This window comes from Thalassophryne amazonica, chromosome 3 (genome assembly GCF_902500255.1).
Source record: "Thalassophryne amazonica chromosome 3, fThaAma1.1, whole genome shotgun sequence".
Classification (NCBI taxonomy): domain Eukaryota; kingdom Metazoa; phylum Chordata; class Actinopteri; order Batrachoidiformes; family Batrachoididae; genus Thalassophryne; species Thalassophryne amazonica.
Window position 1 is genome coordinate 83,307,565 of NC_047105.1, and position 26,984 is coordinate 83,334,548.

Sequence of the window (26,984 nt, forward strand, 5' to 3'; positions counted from 1 at the left end):
CTGTAATTATGCTTTTTGACGGTCAAACTCAAACTTTGTTTAAATCACTTTTATTTTCAATACCCTAAACGATCTAATTTTTTTCTTTTTTTTTTTTTTGCTCAATGCAGTATTGGAGTTATGGAGTTTCCTCTCAAAAGCTTCATTCAAGTGATACACCTGCTGCTCAAACAGGCCTTTCACGCTGGGTATAAGCCTCAATATTCTAGTCTTCAATGACCTCAGGACACAAAATTATCATCCAAGTCCGTGCTTTTTTTGTTTTTGGCGTCTCAGAAAAACGTGAGCACGGACCGATTTCGTCACCCCTCCCCCCAAAACATACAGGCATCGACACTTCGCTTCAGACGAGGTTAACACACGTTTCGAAGGCTCATTCGAAGCGAAACCGGTTGGAAATATTGCGGCTGTCCGCAATTAGTTCGGAACATAGTGGCTACAATATGTCGTATTCAGACTTAATATTTAATAGCTCAGCAGACCTTAATGTGTGAGTTTTTATCGTTACGGCATTACTTTGTCGGCATTTACAGTGTGTTTGCTAGCTGACGTTGGGCTAGCCATGAGCAGAAGCAGTCGACAATCTCGGATAAACTCAGCTCTGCTCGCCATTTTCCTGCTTATTTTGGGTAAGCTGTTGGTTGAAGCAACATCTGAAAATAACCCCTATAGAATCCTGGGTGTCAGGAGGAGTGCCACCCATGCTGAAATTAAAAGGGCATACAAGAACCTTGCCAAAGAATGGTGAGTGGACCGACATCAAGCCACGACGTTAAAGAGACCTTATCTGTATTTGTTTACTTTGTTTTTAATGCTGGAGGTAATTAATAACATGCATTTCAGTTCAAAACGTAGTACTCCTGATTGGTCAAACAAAGTCACGTGATTACCTTTCGCTTTTGTTTTTTATTTGTTGGTAGGGCCGAAATTAAAATTTGAAGTGACTATCTTAAACACGTTAGCTGGTTCCAAAGTATTTGTAATTGTCTATGTTTATGATAAATGTCGTAAATGCATTTTAAACTTGACCTACAAAAAATAACCTTTAACACAAATGAGATTCGAACTTGGATCTCTAGCTTAGAAGTGTAACACTCTACTGCTTACACCACAGTGTGTCACACTCAGAGTTTGAAGTCATCATACATGTCAGGGAAGAAATCCTATTCTTAACCATAACATACAGCTACGCTATGTATGAACAGAATTTTGTAGTATTAATGTAGCTATGGGCAGCATGGTGAGTTCGTGTTTAGCACTGTTGCCTCACAGCAAGAAGGTCATGGGATTGATTCTCACCTATGGTCTTTCTGTGTGAAGTTTGCATGTTGTCCCCATCTTTGTGTGAGTTCCGTCTTCCTCCCCCATCCAAAGACATGTAGGTTAGGTGGATTGGAAACTTAAAATTTTCTGTAGGTATGCGTTCAGGTGTGAATGTGTTTTGTTTGTCTGTATGTGACATTTAGGTTCCAACTGCCCTGAACTACTGAATGAACCTTTTATCTTTTCAACTTTTTTTAAAATCATTTAATCACGTACAGCAACACTTTCAGGTACAGGTGCTTTCAAAATAAATATAAATATAGTTAAGCTATCAAATTTACATAATTTACAATACAATAATTTACAGTTTATGATCACTTATTTAATTAACTTAAAGCCTGATTTATGCAGCTGCAGCTCTGTAACTGTGTCATTCAATGACGTGCGTGACAGTTTTAAAGTTCTCCGTCTCTGCATTAAGCTTTATTCTGGACTAATTTGACCCTCAACAAGCTTTTCTTTCTACAATTATCACCTCCAATTCAAAGGTAAGCTGTACAATTTCCTCTTTACCGACTTTGTGCTTTAAATGTGCAGACTTTTCTGATCCATTTGTAATCAGCATGGGCACTGCAGAAACTAACTGCGAAGCAGTGAAAGCAGAAAAGTGTCAAATCACAGCCTTTTGTGTCTGATTTAACAGGGGCGCGTCAGGCTGCCGGTCTGAGTCTGAGCACAGTGTGAAAAAAATAAACTGTTGGTCTTTTAATCACAGAAATGTCCCACTTTACTCAAATTGGCGAGTGTCAGAGCACTGAACTTTAATTTGTACATCTGTTACTATGCAAGACCTTGTGTCTATTTGTGCCTCCAGATGCACAGCAATCCAGCATTTTCAGTGAATGAATAAATAAAATAGCTGGATTTACATGCAGACAGATTAGCAGTGAACGCTATATTGAACCCAAGATGGCACCAGGAGTCACGTGACGTTACTTATTATTATTTTTTTGTTTTTCGACTTGTCATGTCGTTACTCTCTCAATCAAGGACTGGCAACTTGTCCAGGGTGTACTCCGCCTCACGCCCTATGACTGCTGGGATAGGCTCGAGTCCCCCGTGACCCGTAATTGGAGTAAGCGGTTGAAGATAAGTGAGTAATGCAGCTATGTATAGATAGCTACTTAAGAGCGTCTTTGCAACCCGTGTGGTAATTCATTTTATATTTAATATACCAGTAACATTAAATGGAAAATTCACTCAGAAAACTGTCGTTGGGGGCTTCCAGCTTAATAAAATTAAACACAGTGTGTCCCAAACACAGTGTGTCCCAAACTGTAGGGAATTGCTCAGTCCTCTTGATGTTGTGGTATGCTGTGATATGTTGTTGCACCATCACTTTGTCATGATGTCTTAGGTGGGTCCTGCTGATGAAGTTATATTTTTGTGACAGCATCTTGCAGAGTTGTGTTTTCTTGATGATACCTTGGGGTATCACCTCTTCTACATCTTGGGGCAGCACAATGGCTTAGTGGTTAGCACTGTTGCCTCACAACAAGAAGACAATGGGTTTGATTCTCAACTGTGGCCTTTTTGTGTGGAGTTTGCATGTTCTTCCCGTGTTTGCATGGATTTCCTCTGGGTGCTCTGGATTCCTCCCACATTTAAAGACATGCAGGTTAGGTGAACTGGAAACCTTATACTGTAATTGTCAAGGTCTCCCTTTCTCGATTTCAATGGGACTAACCTGGTTAAATAAAGATTAAATTAAATACCCAAGGAAAAAAAAATTGGTGATGAACCATCAAGGAGCTGTGACAAAAGCAAGGCGAATCCCACCATTTAAGACACAGACAAGAATGTAGTCATTGAAAAATTTGGAACCAGTTCCAGTTGAGATCTGGTTCCAAATTTTTGAATCTATCAGAATTGTATGTTGCGAATGTTATCGGTTCTTCTTATCAGTGCTGGCCTGTTTTTCTGACAGTCTTTGCAAAATTCATGCATCATGGTGTCAGATGTGATGTCATGAAGTGAACCTTGTAATGTCACCAAAACCGGTATCAAGAAAAACTGCCACATTAATACTGCAGAACTGTGTAAGTCTACATTTTCCATACAGAAAATTGATCAGGAATAATGAGGAAATTGAAGAAAGAATGAGACCAATATAAGCAGGATCGATAATTGCATCAGTATAGGTAAAAATGTTGTCAACTGCCATCCCTACTAGCTTAACCATCTCACCCTCTATTGCTGTTCAGGATTTTTCCCTATTACGTTGGTTTACACAGCAGAAATTTATAATGACCTGTATACAATTTTACTTTATTTATTTTAAAGGCATCCAGATAAGAACAAAGACCCTATGGCTGAAGAAATGTTCATCAAGATTACAAAGTCGTATGAGGTGAGTGACAGCAAATGAAGTGTCATCACATTTGCATTGCTGCAAGGCTCTAGTTGATGGCACTGGTACAGTTTCACTTTTTGTTTCACAGTCTTTCCCTCTAAAGTGAAAAGTCATCTCACCTGTTTGTTTCTGTGTGGCACACAGATTCTGTCAAACCAGGAGCGCAGGACTAAGTTTGATCGCTACGGGCACATGGAAGACAACCAGCACTTTACACAGTCGCAGCATCAGGGCTACCGGAGCTTCCACAGTAACTTCTACTTTGAAGAATCTTTTTTCCAGTTCCCCAGGTGCTGTAATGGCTAAATTAACTTTTCAAACACAAAAATAGAGAAAGAATCGCTTTCTGTAAAATAGAAATTTAAAAATAGACTGTTACACAAAGCAAATATCGCCAGTAGTTTTCACCCCACACAGTTCTCATTTTCATGGTCATTGCCCACATTCTTTAAATACCTGTGCTCCTCTGTGCACCTACATGTGTGGACAAAATTGTTGGTACCCCTGTATTTTAGGGACACGTTTTAGTATATGGTCAGAAATAAATGCAAACAAAGAAATTTTGTTTAATCAAAATATTTTTTAAAACGTATAAAGTATTTTGGCAACAAGAACAAAACAAAATGCTTTCATAAAGCGAAACAAAAATCCTGACATAAAATATGTGCTGGACACCATTATTGGCACCATTTAATGACTTTACAGTAAATCATCACTTTTACAGCCAGTTTTCTGTAGACAAGTCAGGGGATGGATACATGCACATTTCCAAGTCACTGAATATGTCTTGGATGCCATTTCCCTCAATCTTTAAGAAATACAAACAGTACAGTATGGTATGGTAAATCTGTCTGGAGGAGGCAGTTTTCAAAAACTGAGTGATCGAACGAGGAGGAGACTAGTGAGGGAAGGCACCCAAGACAACTCTGAAGAAGTGATGCACTTTTGTGGTTGTGATTAAGGAAATTGTGCGTAATGCAACTTTTGTCTGTTGCACCACTACACATAGCTTCATAGTGAAGTGGAGCAGAAAAGGATCTTGATACAACAAAACAGATCAAATCTAGGCTTGCATCTTTTCGCTACCTGCTGGCAAACTGTAGCTGAAATTTCTTCTTTTTATCTTCTTTTTACACATATTGCATACGATTCCTGCTTCATGCACAGTTCACCACATTCATACTACAACTATGTGTGAAGGAGCCCTTAAGACTGTGTAGTGTTGGAATTAAACCTGTACTCCATTTTTGATGATTTAAGTTCCAACTGTGAATCAGAAAAGGTTATGGTATGGAAAATGCAGATTAAAAACAAACAACAAAAACAAAACAAAATGCTGTGATCTTTACATTTACTTTGAATTCTATTTCATTGCAGACAGTATGAACACAAACCTATTTCATGTTTTGTCTGGTTAACTTTATTTTGTCTGTTAATATGCATCAATTCATGCAATTGCGCATTTCTGGCCTTTTTGGCCTCCCTCTTCTCCTCCTGCCTGGTGGCTCCATCCTCAGCATCCTTCTCCCTATATACATACCCTGGTTCCCTCCTCTGCACAGGTCGAAATTATCTCAATCTTACCTCTCTAACTTTGTGTACAAACTGTCCCACCTGAGCTGTCCCTCTGATATGTTCATTCCTAAGGGCCCCTTCACACATAGTGCAAAGTTTGGTTGACGTCTGGTTAAAAATGGCGAAATAGTACAAAACAGTTCGAATTTGCACACCATGAAACATTGCGCCGATGGGCAGGCGTGCACGAGCTCAATGCGAGAGTTCGTGCACGCGACAGTGTCTTTCGAGCAGGAATAGTGCGAGGTACACCACATGATCGCGCCGCTTATGTGAAATAAAATAAAAAATAAAAACCAGCCGGTACTTGTGAGACCACATCACGGCGCTTATGTGGAATACATAAAAATTAAAACCAGCTGGTACCCGTGGGACCACATCTTGCTACTCGTGGAATTAAAAAAAAAAAGGAAAAAAACATACCACCCATAGGACGCGAAGTCGCGCCTTCCAAAAGCTCTGATTGCCAGTCAGAGACTTTAACACTGAGCTACGGAGCTGTTCTTTGAAAGCTGCAGGAATTTGCCTCATATGAGGAAGGACATGGAAATATTACAAAAAAAAGAAAAGAAAATCACACACCATATAAAAGCACCGCATTTATCAAGTGAGCAATACAAATATGATCCGTTCACTTCCTCTGTAGATGACCCATGGTCACAGACATACAGTCATGAAATTACATGAATGAGAAGCATTGTGCTCTGATGTCCACCATTACTGGACTGGTGTGTCCAGTCGGCTGTGCATGTGTTCTGCCCAACACGTGTGTCTTGTGGACGGCGTGCTACAGCACAGACACTGCATCATGTGGAACAGCGCTCATGTGGGTGACGTGACAGTCAGCTCGCCTGCTGCGTGTTCTGATCTGACGGTCCTTTTCAACCTGGCAGGCTCTCATTGTCCTCTCTCATTGTCTGTGCATGCACTCGCCGCTGCGGCTTGTTGCCATATGTTTTTATTATATCCAGGTAAGTACAGCAATCAGACACTCGCCTCACAGTGGACAGGTGTTAGTCCATGTCCGTCCAAACACAGTCAGTGTTATACAGCTGGGATGTCCAGAATGACAGATCATCATAGCCACTTCTGTCATAGCCACACCTCCTGTCAGTTCTCAGCGCACATACCAAAACCAAACTCGTGTGGAACTTACACAAACTTCTCTGCGAGTATGACAGTGGTCGCCTGCAGTCTGCTGTTGTATGAAAAGTGTGACTGGCCACACATTTCTAAGTGCCAAGCGAGCGGTCTTAGATGTTCGTGCGGGTCACCTGGAATGTGGCTGACACCTGCCGCGAGAGGTGCAATGGGTTTGCACAGGCACACTTTGTCATTCAGCTGCTGGTGTGTGCAAATAGTTGTATTAGCAGGTGTACGAGGCGTTAAAGACAGGGACAATTTCACACGGTTTGCACATGATTCCTGCGTCATGCACACTGAGTGCGCACTTTGTCCAAACTTCACACTATGTGTGAAGCGGCCCTAATCTTGTCCATCTCGTCACTCAGAGAATCGCAACATCTTCAGCTCTGCCACCTCCAGCTCTGCCTCCTGTCTTTTTGTTAGTGCCACCATCTGTAACTCATACAACATAGCTGGTCTCACTACTGTTTTGTAAACTTTCTAGTTTAGACTAGTCTCGCAGTTTCTGACACTAAAAAAACATCCCTATAGCATGATGCTGCCACCACCATGCTTCACTGTAGGGGTGGTGTCTGATTTCCTCCAAACATGATGCCTGGCATTCACACCACAGAGTTCAATCTTTGTCTTGTCAGACCAGAAAAGTTAGTTTCAGATGGTCTGAGAGTTCTTTAGGTCCTTTTTGCCAAACTCCAGGTGGGCTGCCATGTGCCTTTTACTGAGTGCCTTCCGTCTGGCCACTCTACCTTACAGGCCTGATTAGTGGATTGCTGCAGAGATGGTTGTTCTTCTGGAAGGTTCTCCTCTCTCCACAGAGGAATGCTGGAGCTCTAACAGAGTGACCATCAGATTCTTGGTCACCTCCCTGACTAAGGCCCTTCTCCCCTATTGCTCAGAGGCCACTGTGCTCATTCGGACCTTCATAGCAGCAGAAATGTTTGTGTACCCTTCCCCAGATTTGTGCCTTGAGACAGTCCTGTCTCAGAGGTCTACAGACAATTCCTTTGACTTCATGCTTGATTTGTACTCTGATGTGCACTGTCAGTTGTGGGACCTTCCATGTAGACAGGTGTGTGTCTTTCCAAATTATGTCCAATCATCTGAATTTACCCCAGGTGGACTCCAGTTAAGCTGTAGAAACATCTCAAGGATGATCAGTGGGAAACAGGATGTACCTGAGCTCAATTTGAGCTTCATGGCAAAGGCTGTGAATACTTATGCACACGTGATTCTTAGAATTTTAAATACAATCTTTAAAAACAACAACAACAAACAAAGCATTTTCTTCACATTGTCATTATGGGGTGTTGTGTGTGGAAATTTGAGGTGAAAAATGAATTTCATGTATTTTGGAATAAGACTTTAACAATGTGGAAAAAGTGGAGTGGATGCACTGTACTTGTTGAAAATGGTAAATGGACTGCATTTATATAGCACTTTTCCATCTGCATCAGAAGCTCAATTTACAATGCCTCACATTCACCCATTTACACAGATAGCCACACCGATGTCAGAGTGCTGCCAAGCAAGGCGCTCACTACACACTGGGAGCAACTTGGGGATTAAGGACTTGCCCAAGGGCCCTTTGTGATTTTCCGGTCAGGCTGGGGTTTGAACCAAGGATCCTCTGGTCTCAAGCTCAACGTTTAACCACTCGACCATCACCTGGATGGTCTAAAATGGATTTTAAAGTAATAGATGTGACTCGGTCAATACATAGGCCCCAGAATCAGTCTAAGTGTAGCGTGAACTGGTTGATGGATCAATTGTAACATTGAGTGTTTTGAATTAACCTTCTTTGCTGCTGCTTCATGTCTTCAAACTCTTGTAAAAGGTGAAAGGTTGGTGAGATGCTCTTCGGAGATTGTTCACAGGCACATGAATTTTATTTTTTGTTAAAACAAGCTCACCATGTCTGATGGTGATAGACTTTATAAATGTACTCCTTTGAACTTTACGTTCACCTCACAGCTTGTTAATAGTATTGTACCATGTCGGTACAGAATGGGAAAGGTATGATGTGCTCAAAACAACTGGCTTCTTCTTCTGGGCTTCTTTTGCACCTTTTGCTGTTAGATGTAGCACTGCTTCAGTGGTGAACAGAAGGTGAGCAGTAATTTTCTGCAGCACAGTAGCAAAAACCTGAAGAATATTCCTGTTTTTTGTGAAGTATGTATTTGAAGATAATCAATGCCACTTTTGTTTTTTTTTCTGATTTACCCTTGAAAGTAAATGTTGATATTAAACAAAGAATTGTATTTAATTGCATAGAATCAATTTGTTTCATAATAAAAACTGTAGTTTCTGAATAGTATGGTAGCCCAAGTATCTGGGTGTGTACTACGTATTTTATAAGGGAGAGAGATTCACAGCCTTAGTAATTATTACAGGAAAATATCAACGTAATTTCAAAGAATTATAAATGCCTTATCACCTGGATTTTTCACATATAATGCCAAAAGATGTTTTCCTTTAGATTTAATATTTGGCAGTACCCTGTCCTGTGGAGTTGGTCTTACAAAAGTTTACTCTCTTTCTTCTGGTCTTCTCCTCAACCAGACATTTTGCAGATAGCAAGTACCTACTTCACCATTCTCAGTTTAACAGTGAGGTGCTACCAGACAGCCACAAGAGGCCCTATCTCATCAAAGTGACCTCTGAATGGTGCTTTGCATGCATCCACATTGAGCCGGTGTGGAAGGAGGTGGTGCAAGAGCTGGAGCCACTGGGTAAGGCTGCGGTGGGGACTGGTTTGATTTTATCAGCTAAATTCTACAAAATAAAGCTGCAATTGCATTTTATGTTATTGCAAAACAGCCTAACAGCCTGTGTTGTCTTCTCAGATACATTAATTTGTTGTTGCCATTTAACAGGTGTGGGTATTGGAATTGTAAACCTTGGGTATGAGCGTCCACTGGCGAACCAACTGGGTGCTTACCGTGCTCCCTCCATCATCGGGTTGATGAATGGCAGGGTGACATTCTTCCATCAGGCGGTGGTTCGAGATCATCTGCGGCAATTTATTGAAGATCTTCTGCCCCAGATGCTGGTTGAAAAGGTAACTGTAAGTGGCATACTGTTGTAGGTATGCTGTGGACAACTGAATTAATCAAATTTTGCAATATGAGACAAATCTCTGGTTTGATTTGGTCTTAAAACTTATGTTCTAATGTAATATTTATGGAATTATATTTTTTATAAAGACTTTTAATAATATAGTTTTTCAGTTTAACAACAAAAGTGCCATGTGGAAATAGTCTGTCTCTTGTGAGTTTAGAAGTGACCTCGTGTTGCAGGGAGGATTTGTATAGGAGTTTGGCAAACTGGTGAACAGGGTACTCTGAATATCAGCAGGAGATGAACAAAATCTTACCTAGATTTTTTTGTGTGTGTGTGTGTGTGTGTGTGTGAGAGAGAGAGCGCACTTTTTCTGTCACTGCAACTTGTCATTGCAACTCCTCCTGAAACCACACAATGGTGGCACACAATATGAAGATACACATGACGAAAAATAATTCCAATCCTCATCTTCAAGGGGAGATAGTTGGACTTTTGTGTATTTGATGCATTTTATTTATTAAATTTGTAAGTACATCTCCTCCTAAAGCCCCTTTCACACTGGGGCTGCTCCCAGTTGCTTCCTGTTGTGTCATGAAGACGCAGGAATATCTGCGTCAGGTGCGCGCAGCAGGGGGCAGAGAGGAGGTGAGGACGCAGCCTGCAGTTTCTCTGCTCAGAGAACTCAGAGTGCACAGTTTGGCTGCAGACAGTCTGTGCACTCTGATTTCTCTTCTACTTTATATTTGTTCTTGTGCTGAGCTGCAGGTTTGCGCTCTGAGTTCTGTTATAGTTTATCTGTGCGCACGCGAACGAACCGTCCGTGAGCAAATGTGGAGATGTCTGGAGTTCTACCTGATGTTGACATGTCCTGTCTCTGGCAATCAGTCTGTGAGCAGGACTTATGTCCTTTTTGTCCTTTTTCTAACTGTGATGAGAGAGTTTGAGGGGAGAGCAAGGAGCATGCAGCCAGACAGTTTTTTTTCTTTCTTTTAATTGTTCACATGTGCGCGCGTGAACGAATCATCTGTGAGTGGACTGGAGATGTCCGAACTTTTTACTGGATGTGGCATTGTCACAACGACGCAACTGGGAGCAGCCCCGGTGTGAAAGCTAGGGGCTTAAACCAGTTTATGGATTTCAGTGAAAGACTAAATAGTGGAATGCATACCATATGAAATAAAATTTTTGTCTGATGTCATCAAGGGGAGATAATTAGATTTTTTTTTTTCTTCTTACATCATACTTGTCAATTATATGTATAAACAGACCTGTTGGGGTCTTGCAGGTCATTTTACCTCTATATATCACCAGGGCACAGTTGAAGTGGAATAATCAAGATTTATTTGTAGTGTATACTTTCAGATTTAATTCAAGGGATTTAACAGTAATATCACATTGCTGATTTAGAAATGATGGCTGTTTATGTAAAAATAATTAATTAATTAGAAATGATGGGTACAAACAGAAAATGTACACAAGTTTTATTTATTTGTTTGCACTTGTTCATGTTACTAGTTCACAAAGTAGGGTCAGTTGTCACTAACAAAATGTTTTAAACCTAATGTTTTAACCCTAACCCTGTGTTCATTTACATTGAATGTGAACATCATACTGGAATTACGGACATACAAGTTGTCTTTTGTATGCTGTGTTTTGTGCCTAATATTGAATTATTGATATAATTTCTTTAGATCACAAGCAGCAACTACCTGGCTTTTCTGAATAGCTGGTATGTGGAGAACAAACCAAGTATTGTCTTGTTTGATCAAGTTCCTGTTGTTCCATTGTTATACAAGGTAAGACACTAGAATCACACAAATCTAAATTAGATACTTGCTCGATGTTTAAGGTTGACAAGCCAGGCAAGGGCTGTGGACAGCGTTTGGGTCGGTGGTTCGTCTCCAGCTCCCAACCAGTCAAAAACATGCATATTGTAATTGTGTCCTTGAGCAAGACACTTAACCCACCTTGCATGTGTGTTAATGAGGTGGTGGTCAGAGGGGCCGTAGTGACAAAATGGCAGCCACGCTTCCATCAGTTTGCCCCAGGGCAGCTGTGGCTAGCTTGGCACCACCAATGTGTATGAATGAATAATGCAACTTGTAAAGTGCTTTGGGTGTTTTGAAAAGCGCTCTATAAATTCAAGTCATTATTATTATTTGCCGCTTGGCTTATGTATTTTTGGTCAGGGATGAATGCTGTGAAAATGGAAAGTTGATAGGACTAATATTTTTGGAGAAATGAGAAATTTTAGCTAACCAGTAAATAATGGACATTGTGCTGCAATGCACCATGGGAGTTGGGGGATTTTGGGGTTTTAAATGTTAATGTGGCTTATGTTAAACAGTCTTGTTAGTGTTATTGATAGTTTTTAATAATTCAATTGGTTTAGTCATTTTAGTTAAGTCTCATGTTGCCGTTACCATGACTGAAAAGTGTATTGCGTTTGATATGTTCCGCCACCGTCACCAACTTCATTTTATATACACCAATCCCTGCATTTACACCCTGCAGCACATTCCAAAACAAGTCAGGAAGAGGGCAGTTTATTCTAAATATACATAATCATTTTTACAGCCATTTTCTTGAGATAAGTCAGGAGATGGATACATGAACATTTCCAAGTCACTGAATATGTCTTTGAGTTCATTTACATCAGCCATTAAGAAAAACAAACAGCATGGAGCTGTATTATTAACTCTTTGTCAAGTAGGCAATTCTCAAAAATTGAGTGACCAAGAAACTGTGCAGTTATACAACTTCATGATGAAGTGTGTAAAGGTGTTTTTTTTTTTTTTCTTAAATTCACATGCAAAATTTCAATTGCACTTTGCCAGAACATACATTGGGAAACCCAAGCTTTGATTTGATCTATTTTCCTGTTTTATAATCTTTCTCTACTCCACTCTCAACATGAAGCTGTGACTTGGGATGCAACAGGCAAATGTTGAACCATTTCCAGTTACTCCTCTTACATCCATAGAAGCCTATAATTATTTTAGAGCTGTGTTATGTGGGTCTTTGGTGGCTTCTCTCACTCGTCTCCTTCCAGCATGGTCACTCAGTTTTTGTAAACTGACTAGTCTAGTCAGCCTGACCATATAGTAACATACTGTTTGTATTTCTTATAGATGTAAATAAAGTCCAAGATGTATCCATCCCCTGACTTATCTCAAGAAAACTGTTTGTAAAAGTGATCCATTTAGTCCTTACATTTAGAAAAAATTGCACCCGTCTTTTTATAACGTTTTTGTAATGTTGCAGGTCTTAAATGCAGGAATGGATGCATATTAAATGAAATGAAGTTGACCACACTAAACATGAAATATTTTGTTTTCATATCATCTACAATGAAATACAAGTAAATGTAAGAATCATGACATTTTCATTTATTTATTATAGTCACATTTTTCATATCAACCCAACTTTTTCTGGTTTGTGTTTGTAGACATGAGTTTTTACATAGGTATAGAATAGCTTTAACCAGTCTGCTTCTACAACCTCTGCATTTTAAGGTGCTTTTTTTACTTAATTTTCCAGTTAACAGCTTTTGCCTTCAGAAACTATGTGCGTTTTGGCTTTGTGGACCAGGGTGGTACGCATAGCGATGAAATAGTGAAGAAGTTCAACATAAACACATACGCCCCCACCATGCTGTTGTTTAAGGAGGACACCGAGAAACCTGTTGACATCATCCAGGTAACAGTGCACAGCCAACACCAGCAGCACCCTCACATGGTGTGTTACAAATGTGTTCAGCCTTCCTCAGGTACCGAGCAGGACCTTGTTGCCAGTCTGCTGAGCTATGACCATCATTTTACCATTTCCGCAGTAACTGAAACCTGAACATATTCCCACTGCTTTAAACCATGCTGGGTATTTTGTGTCCGGCAGCAATAGTTCATCATTCAACAGTGTATTAAATCTGGTTGTAGACATTCACTAGAAGCTCTGTCAGGGTTTTGTAATTTGTAAGTATCCTACTAGTGTAATGTAACCAAATAATATCATCACTGTGTGTTAACTGCTGGGGCTTGAAATGCGAGTTGTGTAAGCAAAATTTGCAAACCAAATGATGTCAGGAATAGTGTCTGTCATTGTCCTGTGTTATAAGCCAGATACAAAGCTTATGTAGGAGGAATAGAACTGTGACAATACACCCTCAACCTGGAGACTGACCCTGGATGTACATTCATTTATTTGATAATATGTCCATGCACTCCATGTTGTTGCAATCGCTGTTTTGGGGAAAAAGAGATAATTAACCCATCATACACATTCAGCGCTGTAGGTGGAGTTTGGGATTAACCCGTTTCATTCGGCTTCCTGGAGAGTGTTGCGTTCCTGCCACATTAGCCTTTATTTGAACCCATCAAACGGTACTGTTCTTGTTTTATTTTGTGTAGCAGAAAAACGCAAGTTTTTAATGCACAACCCAAAAATAACACCAGACATGGAAAAGCAGAATAAATGCCCTAACTTTGCAGGACTTCCACACCCAACTGACTAGAGTCTGTCTCGGAACCTTCAGCGGTGAGCACAGCTAACCGAAAAAGTTAGTTTTGATAACTACTAATCAGCTAACTGAAAAGGTGACTTTTATAATGCTAAACCATATAAACCAATAAAAAAATCAGCAGAAGCTTCATTTAACTGATAACGGATAACTTTCAGTATTGTCTCCAGTATACTCAACTACTGACAGGTCGGTTTTGAGTTTAAACACCGCCAGTAGATGGCAGTGTGAATGACTGGCATATTAGCACATATAACGCCTGGTTATATCACACAGTTGTTGCTGCCTGGCTGAATCACAACTTAATAAACAGAATTTTAAATTTTTCAAATGCCTTTTTTAACAAATAAAAAAAATGACATATTTTGCAAATACACATTTATTTGTAAAAACCAACACGCACGGATTAGCTTTTCAGATTAGTTTTAAAACCATCATCGGACCAATTGTCTTATGATGAATTTAGTTAGGATAACTTTCAGTCCGCTAACATTTTTGTGCTGGTAAAGTGAGAAAAGGTTAACAGTCAAAAACGTTTGTAAACCTTAAAATCAAACATTTTAATCCCTGTCGTGTGTAGATCAGTGGTTTATAGCAGACTGGCTGTTGCTTGCTGATGACGTGATTGGCCGGTCGACGCAGGCGGGATTGTGGGTAGTGTAGTTTAGGTTCACAAACAGACTAATTTTAACATGATTTTATTTCTTTGTGGCATGGGATAATTTAATCGCCAAGACTCGGTTGGAGAGAGGAGCTCTCATGGCGCAGCTGTGAGGGACTTTTCTTCACCATTTACACACCGTTTTGGATAATCAGGTTGCTTTATGTGGAATATTTTCTTCAGAATTTAATGAATCCCACTGAAACTAACAGGTAAGAATATATATTTACTACGTGTCTTTTACTCTGCCAATCAGTGCATTAATGGACATATTTCGGTTGTTTAGGCTGCAGGGTTCAAAGTGTGTGGAAAAAAGCAGCAGCTTTTAGTTCGTAAATGACGGTGTATATAATACCGAGATAAACTGTGACTTCTAATACTGCGTTTTACTGCTTTTGAAAGATGATGACAGTGTTTGTTTTTTTTTTTTTTTTATTCATTTTTGTGCGTTCTTTTTGCGTTTGTGATCCTTGAATTTACCCAGCAGCCCCTGCGGCGTTTAATGTGAAATGGTTCATCAGAAGCCGACAGTGTAATCTGATGTGGGCGCGTCGAATCAATAGTAAAAGTTTCAGTCATCTGTTATCTGTAATAAAGATACATTTTTTAGCAGTTTACCAGTTTAGTGTCGTAAAAGAAAATTTTTCAGTTATCGGATTAATGGTTATTGAAGCTAACTTTTTGGTTAGCTGTGCCCACCACTGCTTAAAAGCATATTCGCCACCACCTAGCAGACATGCCAGTTTAAAATGGTTTCTGCTGAAAACCCCATCCTCCAAATGGTTTGTGCTGACACTCCCACACTCTGTCCGGGGATTAGTCTTTCCCCACAAACAGCATTACTTCTAATGGAAAAATGGTGTACTGTTTTGTTTTTGACTGCAACCACCAATGTAATCGCAAAAAGTGCAGTTTTTTTTTTTTTCAGTTACCAGTGGAGAAGTGATGACAAGGTAAATGGGAGAGGTTGTGTCAGTAAGTGTTAGCCTACACACCTTGCCAGAGTAGTTGCATTCTCTTTCCTGCACAACCACCTCGGCACGTTTGAGCTCCATTGTCGCCAACCGAACGGTCTCCCCTAAAAATCGGTCTGCCCCGCCTTCACTGCGCATGCATCATTTCGGAACGTCAGCAACAATTCACCAATTATCACCTCATTTCTGCTTAAAACTGCACTCCATTATCCATCTCAGTGACAGATATCTGAAGCTTTTGTACAACAATCATTTCCACGTAAATTCAGCATTATATCATAATAAAACATGGGTAACTGATCAGAGCGCCACAGCAGCATGTCTGAGTTTGATGTGCTGCTGCGCCTACGTCATTTTGGAGCGTCCGTAGTGATTCACTACGATTATGCTATCGTTTCTGCTTAAAACTGACTTCAGTATGATTTTAAGAGGTTTTAATTTGCCATCTGATGGTTAATAATCACATTATTCCCTTTGATTGCTTTGGGTTTAGAGACTCGGACTGAGATGCAGTCTCAGACGTAAGCGCAGTGAAGGCACAATGAAGGCAGAGCGGACCAATCTTTAGGGTGGACCATTTGGTCGGCAACACCGGGGATCAAAAACAAACCACAACACATGTCCAGTTTTCATCGCATCATCACTTTTTCTTTGCATTTGCATGTAATTTGGCCACAAACTCAGACAAAGTGGCATGTTTCTGACGAGGGCTGTCCCCGGATGTGGAAAAATTTGCATCATATGCGTCTTATTTTACCCCTTTAGCGGCCGCCCTCAAACAAGACGGTGGTGCCCAGTAGTAATATTGTACAAGAATGGGTCTTGATTAACAAACCTAGACACTGCTAGTTTCATGAGTTGGTATCTGCATTCTGAAATCAACTAATCGCATACCTTGAAATGTTATCAGAATGTAGCAAGCACTGATACCAAAGCAGCATTTGCCAGTGGGGGATATTGTGCTCTCAGCATTACTGTTTGTTTATTAATCAGTGTTACCATATCCACTCCCTTTAAAACTTTTTTTTGTCTTTTACCACTGTCTTGTCTTTTCTCTCTTAGGCCAGAGGAATGAAACGACAGATTATGTGGGAATTTGTCTCTAGCAACAAGTTCCTGAAAGTGCCACGGCTGGTCAACCAGCAGCTGTTTGAAGAGCTGTGTCCTGTCAAACGGATCCACCAGCGGAGGAAGTACGATATTTTGACTGTGAAATTTAACTTCAGCTGTACAACCATATTCATTTCTTGCATTCAATCAATCAATCAATTTTTTTTATATAGCGCCAAATCACAACAAACAGTTGCCCCAAGGCGCTTTATATTGTAAGGCAAGGCCATACAATAATTATGTAAAACCCCAACGGTCAAAACGACCCCCTGTGAGCAAGCACTTGGCTACAGTGGGAAGGAAAAACTCCCTTTTAACAGGAAGAAACCTCCAGCAGAACCAGGCTCAGGGAGGGGCAGTCTTCTGCTGGGACTGGTTGGGCCCCCCACATAGTTCATGCTTGAAGCAATATGTTATTGAGTACTGTACACACATGCTGATGTGGCCACTTTTATTGTGCAGTTCAGGTGGCCTTAATAGAGGGGGCCACTGTATTTTGCATCACACTGGAAATTTAATCCAAACTGCCTTCCTGAAGAAGGATCTATTTTCCTTATGGACTAGGTGTATAGCGGATAGAGTAGGATTCCTGGAAGAGGCATAACCGAATAGCCATTAGACCAACTTTAACGGAAATCCTACAGTGGACAGACACTCCCTTTCACAGGAAATCTGTCATTGATTGGATTATGAGACCTATTGTTTACTTTGGAACCACATTCATGACAGTGCTTCACTTAACAAATATTTAAAATCGATAGATGTTAACTGTAGTCCAAAGGAACCATCAAATACCTTTCATCTTTATTCCTATAATCCTTTTCACTTTAGATTCTCTTTTAAGATGCATCACTGCTTAGTCACTGAGGTGCTTCACACTTTATCTGAACATTTATGGTATGTGTTCCTCAGCAACACATTAAATAATTCATCCATCCGCTTTCTATACCCGCTTACTCCAGTTAAGGGTCCGGTGGGTGGGTGGGTGGGGCGGGCGCCCATCCCAGCAGTCTTGGGGCATGAGGCACATTAAAATCATCTCTGAATTAAATTATAGCCTATGAGAAACTATCTATGTAGGCCACATTTACATATGATGGCATTTTTCCCACATACACAGACCTCTAAACATGCAATGTTTACACAGTAAGACTGAAATACACCTCTAGATCAATCCATTCAATTCTGTAAATTACACTCAAATCTGATTTGCACACGAAATCAGAAATGGACTTGACACTTATAACGACAGCTGTGTCATTTATCTGAATGATGGTGCCCTCTCACATCTTTGTCATATATTCTGACATGTTTTTATTTGCAAGGAAAAGCTATAAATGTGGGACACTGGAAAATGCATGTAATGGAAATAACTTGGAGCTTACAGTTTGCAGCAGTAAGTCAGTGACACTGTGCACATAGGCAGTGGTGGGCACAGATAACCAAAAAATTAACTTCGATAACAGATAATAAGATAACTGAAAAGTTATCTTTGATAAAGATAAACCAATAAACCACCCAAAAATGTATCAGGAAGTTACAGATAATCGATAAATTCGGTGTTACACGGTCCGGTTTTACAGTTACTAAAGAGCTGAATTGATTTTTAACACGATCGCTTTTGAAAGCATCAAAGCGGTTAAAAGACCTAAAGAATAAGCAAGAATGTTTGACCATGCTGCTCCCTGCAGGAAGCAGCACAGACAAATCCTGAGAGCACCACGAAATCAACTCTTTACTAATCATAATTATTTTTCTTTCAACATTCTGCCCCTGTGGAAGCTCTTGTTTATAACAGCGCTCCCACCACAGAGGCACACCAAGAGCAGCCATAAGGCCAACTCTTATCAATTTCAACACTCCGGTCAGGCGGAGGTCTTGAAAAATAAAGTCATTACTAACTTATGGTTTTTGAAAATACTGATAGAATAACTCTATTAATGTCAATTCTGTCATTTGTACAAAGATAAAATATAATATCTATTATCTTAATATTATATTATCTCTTATAATATATCTTTAAATGTTGAATAAGGCACTAATTCTGAGGTTTTGTAACAAACAGACCGCAAATCATTCTGGGTAAAAGTGCTAAACAGTGATTGGTTCAGTAATCCATTATGTAAACCAATACGTTAATGTGACGTGTGTCGTGTATTGGTTTAAAGATAAATGTGCTTTTGTAAAATATTCCATTTTTATTTGTAAAAACAGGCATTTTTACAGAGCCCTGGAAGTGTCATCGCAATTGCATGTTTTAAAACTTTTATGATGTTGTAAACGTGCACTCAATATTAGTAAGTAAGTAAATTTATTTATATAGTGCCTTTCACAGACATAAGGCCATGTACACACGTTGTCGGGTATTTGTAAACCGAATATCTTACCCTTTCAGTTAGGGGAAAAAACTTCATCCACACTACGTCATTTAAAAAAAAAAATCCATCCACATCGAACCGTATAAATGTGTTGTAATTAGTCTGCCAAACCTTTGGGTGGCGGTACTGATTAAAATTCTATCCAATCAGATCAGCCTTATTCTCTTGTTGTCACTTCCACAAAAACTAAAAACATGGCGCCAACCTCGTTCGTGTGGACCGATGAGTCGGAATTACTTCTAACCGTAGTTTTAGAATACAAAGTTAACATATATGCACACAAAAAGCGCCTGGACAATGGACAATACCAACACTTTGAGAGCAGCCATGTACCCAGACGTTTAATACTGCCATGGACACTCCTGGCCAGTAGATGGCAGTAGCGGCCTTGAAAAAATGTCAAACAAATTCCAGATAATCCGTGTCTGCTACATTTAAGATGCGTGGAATTTAACAAACGCAAATACACTAACGTCAATCAATCAATCAATCAATTTTATTTATATAGCGCCAAATCACAACAAACAGTTGCCCCAAGGCGCTTTATATTGTAAGGCACGTAAAAACCCCAACGGTCAAAACGACCCCCTGTGAGCAAGCACTTGGCGACAGTGGGAAGGAAAAACTCCCTTTTAACAGGAAGAAACCTCCAGCAGAACCAGGCCCAGGGAGGGGCAGTCTTCTGCTGGGACTGGTTGGGGCTGAGGGAGAGAACCAGGAAAAAGACATGCTGTGGAAGAGAGCAGAGATCAGTCACCAATGATTAAAAGCAGAGTGGTGCATACAGAGCAAAAAGAGGTGAATAAAAAGAAACACTGGGTGCATCATGGGAACCCCCCAGCAGTCTAAGTCTATAGCAGCATAACTAAGGGATGGTTCAGGGTCACCTGATCCAGCCCTAACTATAAGCTTTAGCAAAAAGGAAAGTTTTAAGCCTAATCTTAAAAGTAGAGAGGGTGTCTGTCTCCCTGATCTGAATTGGGAGCTGGTTCCACAGGAGAGGAGCCTGAAAGCTGAAGGCTCTGCCTCCCATTCTACTCTTACAAACCCTAGGAACTACAAGTAAGCCTGCAGTCTGAGAGCGAAGCGCTCTATTGGGGTGATATGGTACTATGAGGTCCCTAAGATAAGATGGGACCTGATTATTCAAAACCTTATAAGTAAGAAGAAGAATTTTAAATTCTATTCTAGAATTAACAGGAAGCCAATGAAGAGAGGCCAATATGGGTGCGATATGCTCTCTCCTTCTGCAACCCCTGGCAAAAATTATGGAATCACCGGCCTCAGAGGATGTTCATTCAGTTGTTTCATTTTGTAGAAAAAAAGCAGATCACAGACATGATACAAAACTAGAGTCATTTCAAATGGCAACTTTCTGGCTTTAAGAAACACTATAAGAAATCAAGAAAAAAAGATTGTGGCAGTCAGTAACGGTTACTTTTTTAGACCAAGCAGAGGAAAAAATTATGAAATCACCCTGTAAATTTTCATCCCCCAAATTAACACCTGCGTCAAATCAGATCTGCTCATTGACATTGACCCTATGCCATGACATTGACCCTATGTGTCTTTTTGCAAGGAATGTTTTTGCAGTTTTTGCTCTATGGCAAGATGCATTATCATCTTGAAAAATGATTTCATCATCCCCAAACATCCTTTCAATTGTCCAAAATATCAACATAACCTTGTGCATTTATTGATGATGTAATGACAGCCATCTCCCCAGTGCCTTTACCTGACATGCAGCCCCATATCATCAATGACTGTGGAAATTTACATGTTCTCATCAGGCAGTCATCTTTATAAATCTCATTGGAAAGGCACCAAACAAAAGTTCCAGCATCATCACCTTGCCCAATGCAGATTCGAGATTCATCACTGAATATGACTTTCATCCAGTCATCCACAGTCCACAATTGCTTTTCCTTAGCCCATTGTAACCTTGTTTTTTTCTGTTTAGGTGTTAATGATGCCTTTCGTTTAGCTTTTCTGTATGTAAATCCCATTTCCTTTAGGCGGTTTCTTACAGTTCGGTCACAGACGTTGACTCCAGTTTCCTCCCATTCGTTCCTCATTTGTTTTGTTGTACATTTTTCGAATTTTGAGACATATTGCTTTAAGTTTTCTGTCTTGACGCTTTGATGTCTTCCTTGGTCTACCAGTATGTTTGCCTTTAACAACCTTCCCATGTTGTTTGTATTTGGTCCAGAGTTTAGACACAGCTGACTGTGAACAACCAACATCTTTTGCAACATTGCGTGATGATTTACTCTCTTTTAAGAGTTTGATAATCCTCTCCTTTGTTTCAATTGACATCTCTCGTGTTGGAGCCATGATTCATGTCAGTCCACTTGGTGCAACAGCTCTCCAAGGTGTGTTCACTCCTTTTTAGATGCAGACTAACGAGCAGATCTGATATGATGCAGGTGTTAGTTTTGGGGATGAAAATTTACAGGGTGATTCCATAATTTTTTCCTCAGAATTGAGTGATTCCATATTTTTTTCCTGTGCTTGGTCTAAAAAAGTAACCGTTACTGACTGCCACAGTCTTTTTTTCTTGATTTCTTATAGTGTTTCTTAAAGCCAGAAAGTTGCCATTTGAAATGACTTTAGTTTTGTCATGTCTGTGATCTGCTTTTTTTTCTACAAAATTAAACAACTGAATGAACATCCTCCGAGGCCGGTGATTCCATAATTTTTGCCAGGGGTTGTAGTCCCCGTTAGTACTCTAGCTGCAGCATTTTGAATTAACTGAAGGCTTTTCAGGGAACTTTTAGGACAACCTGATAATAATGAATTACAATAGTCCAGCCTAGAGGAAATAAATGCATGAATTAGTTTTTCAGCATCACTCTGAGACAAGACCTTTCTAATTTTAGAGATATTGCGTAAATGCAAAAAAGCAGTCCTACATATTTGTTTAATATGCGCTTTGAATGACATATCCTGATCAAAAATGACTCCAAGATTTCTCACAGTATTACTATAGGTCAGGGTAATGCCATCCAGAGTAAGGATCTGGTTAGACACCATGTTTCTAAGATTTGTGGGGCCAAGTACAATAACTTCAGTTTTATCTGAGTTTAAAAGCAGGAAATTAGAGGTCATCCATGTCTTTATGTCTGTAAGACAATCCTGCAGTTTAGCTAATTGGTGTGTGTCCTCTGGCTTCATGGATAGATAAAGCTGGGTATCATCTGCGTAACAATGAGATTCTATCTTCTATCTGTCTATAAACCCAGAGAATATATTCACGAGAGTTTTAGGCACTAGAGTTTAATGCTGTTATCTGTGGACCCTGAACAGAGTGTCTGAAATGCATTTGTCCTGTCGTGAACGTCTGAGATTACCTTATGCTACCCATAATGCATTGCTGCCTGGCACAGCATGTGCTCACAAAACCTTAAAAATTAGCACATTACTTTAAAACAAAAACATATATCTGATATTTTCACTTCATAAACTTCAGACATGACAATAATTTTAAATAACTTGTCTAAAATGAGTGGTTAAAATTTGAACCATAAGTTAAACATGTATGCCTCTGGATGACTTGGTGACATTGCGATTATATTAGTATGGTGTTAAAGGAAATGATTTTTTTTTTTTGGTCACCAGTTCTCCTTTGCTTACAGACGATAGAGTGGTTTAGAGTGGGTAGAACAACATGCTTATTAGGAAACTTTTAACAGGTAGGCCTCAACAGCTTTAACAGTTTTAAAAATGTTTTTCACTGTTCAGCTTAGTTTAGTACGTTATCGGTCTAAAAGTTATCGGACGGTAATTCATCGGAAGATAATTAGTCCGATGATGGTTTTTAAATTTATCTAAAAAGATAATCCGATAATGAAAACATTATCTTCGATAATTATCTGTTATCGGATTATCAGAAGTGTGCCCACCACTGCACATAGGGTATTATCATAGTTGTCAAAATGAACTGAAAAGCATCTGGCAGAAAAAAAAAACTTGAAAATGAAATTGTGGCTTTAAAGTGAATTAACTGAATAAATTACATTTCAGGTACTGTGTGCTGCTGATCACAGGTGATGATCAGGTTTTTCATCCTGGTAATAAAGCCTTCCTGGACTTTGCTTCAGCAAACACAAAAGACGTGCTACGGTTTGTATACATCAACCAACGCCAACAGCAGCCATTCTGTCAGGCGCTATGCCACAACCAGACTGCACAGTCTGCTCAGGTCAGTCTCTTGCTCTCTCACTCACTTGTGTGTGCGTAAAAATAACAGCAATTTCTTGTGTGGTTTAAATAACATTTTTTTACAGTGAGTAGTCTGTTAAAATCAGCTTGTTTTTCAATAACTTGTAGGTATTGAAGAGGTGTGATGATAATGAAAAATGATGAATAATTATCATTTCCATGTCAGCAAGAGTGGCAGTACGATAGGTTCTAAAGCTCTTAGTCGCTATCGAGAATGCTACACTTGCTACAGTCCTGGGGTCTTAGTACCACTCTTGACACACGAGAGTCCAAGGAAATGACATTAAGAACTGAGGAAATGGATGAGCAGCCTTTCTTCTCAGGTGTTATCTGAAGTGTTGTCCTTGTCTGATGATAGCAGCAGATCTGGTTCAGCTGTCTTGTTAATAAACTGTTCTCCCTCACGTAACTATTCTCCAGGCACTTAATAGTTAACACTGGAGTAATATTCATTTTGATGATTTCCTGTCACATGGAAAAACATTAAGTAAGAACTGGAAAATTACTCTTAAAATTTGCTCAATTGTCTTTTTCCATTTGCAATTAAATGACAGCCCAACTAAAATGAGAACTTCATACACATATGTATATATGTGTGTGTATATGTATATATATATGTATATATATATATATATGTGTGTGTGTTAGAGGATGACATTTTTCGGGAATCCCCGTGGGTCACGTGATTCCTGCGGGATTCCCGTGGGATGGGAGTCAAAATTTTATCAATCCCGTGATTGGGATGGGACGGGAATAAAAATCAACGGGAGCGGGCAGGAGCGGGAATGCCAAAAATAGATGATGATTTTCATCTATTTAAAACAACCAAAACGGGTTCACACCGGGCGCGATCAGACGCTACAAATTTGCAGGGGTTGCTTGGCGACGGACGCGCCTCCTTCGCCCGGTGTGTCGCTCCGCTTTTGCTGCGAAAATTCGCCCATGTGCATCATCAAATAGGAGGAGCTTCCATTCCGCTTGCCGGCTCCGGTTGTCAGTCAAGTTAACATGACAGACCTTGATCACACGGAGCGAGTTGTTGTGGAAAGCTCCCAATACACAGAGTATCATTATTTGCTGCAGGAGCTGCGTCTGGATGACGGCCGCTTTCAGCGGTCCTTCCACCTCTGCAGGACCCAGTTTGAGGACCTCCTGTCCTGTTCACGCACGCATATGTAAACAATAAAAAAAAAAGAAACTCTGCTGCCTGCTATGGGACTGTAGATTGCTCTTCCCCCCAAAACTCTGTCATAATTGTATTTAGAAACCAGTTACCATTTGTTTTATTATACATCTGTGTAGTTAATTAATAAAATATTCTCAACAGGCGATTTGCTCTCGCGCGAACGTAAAAAAAAAAAAAAAAACTCTGCTGCTTGCTGCTCCTCGCTCTTTCCCAAAAACGTCTGTCATAATTGTGTTTAGAAACCAGTCACCATTTGTTTTATTATACATCTGTGTAGTTAATAAGTAAAATAATCTCCATGGACGATTCGCTCGCGCACGTAAAATGAAAAGAAAAAGAAACTCCGCTCCCACTGCTGGTGCTGCTGCTCGCTCCAAAAACTCTCTCATAATTATGAAATAAAGGACAAAAGAGACATAAGTCCTGCTCACAGGCTGCTACCAGATACAGGACATGTTCACATCTTCAGTCAAACTCCAGACATCTCCACGTCACTACATATTCAGTCCCTGATTGATCATCACGGCGCGAGACATACGGGAGTGGCATGGGAGTGGGACTGATTTTGAGTGGGAGCGGGATGGGATTGGGAGTCATCTTTACAGGAGTGGGACGGGATGAGATTTATTTTTTTACTGCAGTCTAGGATTGGGACAGGATGGGATTTTTTTTTTCTGGGAGCGGGATGGGACGGGAGTGAAAATCCACTCCCGTGTCATGCTCTAGTGTGTGTGTGTGTGTGTGTGTGTGTGTGAGAGAGAGAGAGAGAGAGAATTGAGGCAGGAAATCCAATGCAATTGGATTATTATGCATATATTTGTCCTATTGACTGTACAACCAGTGACACAGCACCCTTTTGGCGCATTTACCGGAATAGAACTGATCGGAATATTACAGAAGACAAAGAATTTTTACTTGACAGTTTGAAGTAAGTTTTCTTTGTTTCAGAGGGCTTCATACCTATTAAAATTCACTAGAATATACAAAATACTGGGGGAGATGCCCAAGACCCCCCATAATCAATAATGTGTTTTTACTTGACAGTTTGAAGTGAGTTTTCTTTGTTTCAGAGGTCTTCAAACCCATTAAAAATCACCAGAATATACAAAATTTGACTTGCTCTTTTAAAAAAAATTTCTGGGTGAGCACCCCCAGACCCCCATAATCAATACTGTGTTTTTACTTGACAGTTTGAAGTGAGTTTTTGTTGTTTCAGTGGACTTCATATCCATTAAAATTCACCAGAATATACAAAATTTGACTTGCTCTTTTAAAAATTTTCTGGGGAAGCACCCCCAGATCCTCCAGAATCAAGACTACACCCCACCCCCACCACCCTTTCATGTACCTTTTTGCTTTGTTTGTCTCTCTCTCTCTCTCCTTAGAGGCTATTTAAAATAGACTTGTATACTGTATAATGTGTTTATTGTATTTATTGAGGAAAAAACAGTGTGTACCCCCACTACGCCATATTTTAGGGAATTGCTGGCATTGATTTTTGCCAGGAAAAAAAATTTCAGTCAGATGGAAATTTATTGCTTTAACCCATGAAATCATTTCTAATTGATGCATACAGGGTTTGACTGTCAGAATGGATTAAATAAAAATAAACCATCTTGCCACTAATCACGGATAGGTGGTGATCCTCGAAAGGAAGAGCCAGACTGGTAAGGTCCTCTACCACTTTGTGAGTGGTGGCTGGAATGGCAATGAAGAAGATAAGTACCACCTCCATGAACACCTAGAGCTTCTGCAGAAAGACCCCAACTATCTGAGCTCTGATGCCACACTGCCAGACCTCAACAATGAAATGGCCCCTGTAAGAAACAACACACTCACACTTTGCATCTTTGTGAAAACATAGGGCAGGTTGGACATATAGTAGCAAGGGCATGTTAAAATGTCTACATTGCCCCTGTATTACAATTCCATTTATTTTGGGATCCCTCATGCAGACACACACCCATAAGTATGAGGTTGAAGTTTTACAAAGTGAAAGTTTTTATTGTTGTTTTTAAACTATCGTTTGTCTTGTTGAATTTTTCTCTAGATTTTTCTTGTTCATTGGATGAATGTTGCCCATGATTATATCCTTCAAATATATGATGACCTTCTCTACTCCAACTGGTAAGCAGACATGTATTAGGAACTCTACAGCCATTTGTTTAAACATCTAAACTAATTGGTGCAAAACGATGAAACAAAAAATCTGAGTTGTGTTTTTAGGAAAATGACGATCTGTAATTCTACACCAAGATACTGCTGCAGTCCCCTTCCAAAGTGTTGGAACACTAGGGCTAATTCAGTTGTTGTTACTCTACAATGAGGATATTTGGGATGGGAAAAACAGCAAACAAACAAATAAAAAAAACTGAATATGAGGAGAAAGAATTTCAACTTTTATTTCCCACCATTTACATCTCAATGTATTAAACAACATAGTTTCCATGTTGTATCAGACTGTTCAGTTTAGTGTACAGT

At 39.8% G+C, this 26,984-nt stretch overlaps 1 protein-coding gene across 1 annotated transcript in view; it reads left to right on the forward strand.

The window, feature by feature from the left end:
• Positions 1 to 355: 355 nt before the first annotated feature.
• The window catches only part of LOC117507177 (dnaJ homolog subfamily C member 16-like), a 54,804-nt gene continuing 28,175 nt past the window's right edge, over positions 356 to 26,984 (forward strand). The window contains exons 1-11 of the mRNA XM_034166988.1: positions 356 to 744; positions 3,607 to 3,673; positions 3,821 to 3,966; positions 8,957 to 9,126; positions 9,271 to 9,455; positions 11,149 to 11,253; positions 12,998 to 13,156; positions 16,671 to 16,801; positions 23,120 to 23,297; positions 26,140 to 26,322; positions 26,554 to 26,630. Coding sequence (XP_034022879.1) covers positions 563 to 744; positions 3,607 to 3,673; positions 3,821 to 3,966; positions 8,957 to 9,126; positions 9,271 to 9,455; positions 11,149 to 11,253; positions 12,998 to 13,156; positions 16,671 to 16,801; positions 23,120 to 23,297; positions 26,140 to 26,322; positions 26,554 to 26,630 — 1,583 coding nt within the window. The 5' untranslated portion in view covers positions 356 to 562. The remainder of the gene's footprint in view (positions 745 to 3,606; positions 3,674 to 3,820; positions 3,967 to 8,956; positions 9,127 to 9,270; positions 9,456 to 11,148; positions 11,254 to 12,997; positions 13,157 to 16,670; positions 16,802 to 23,119; positions 23,298 to 26,139; positions 26,323 to 26,553; positions 26,631 to 26,984) is intronic.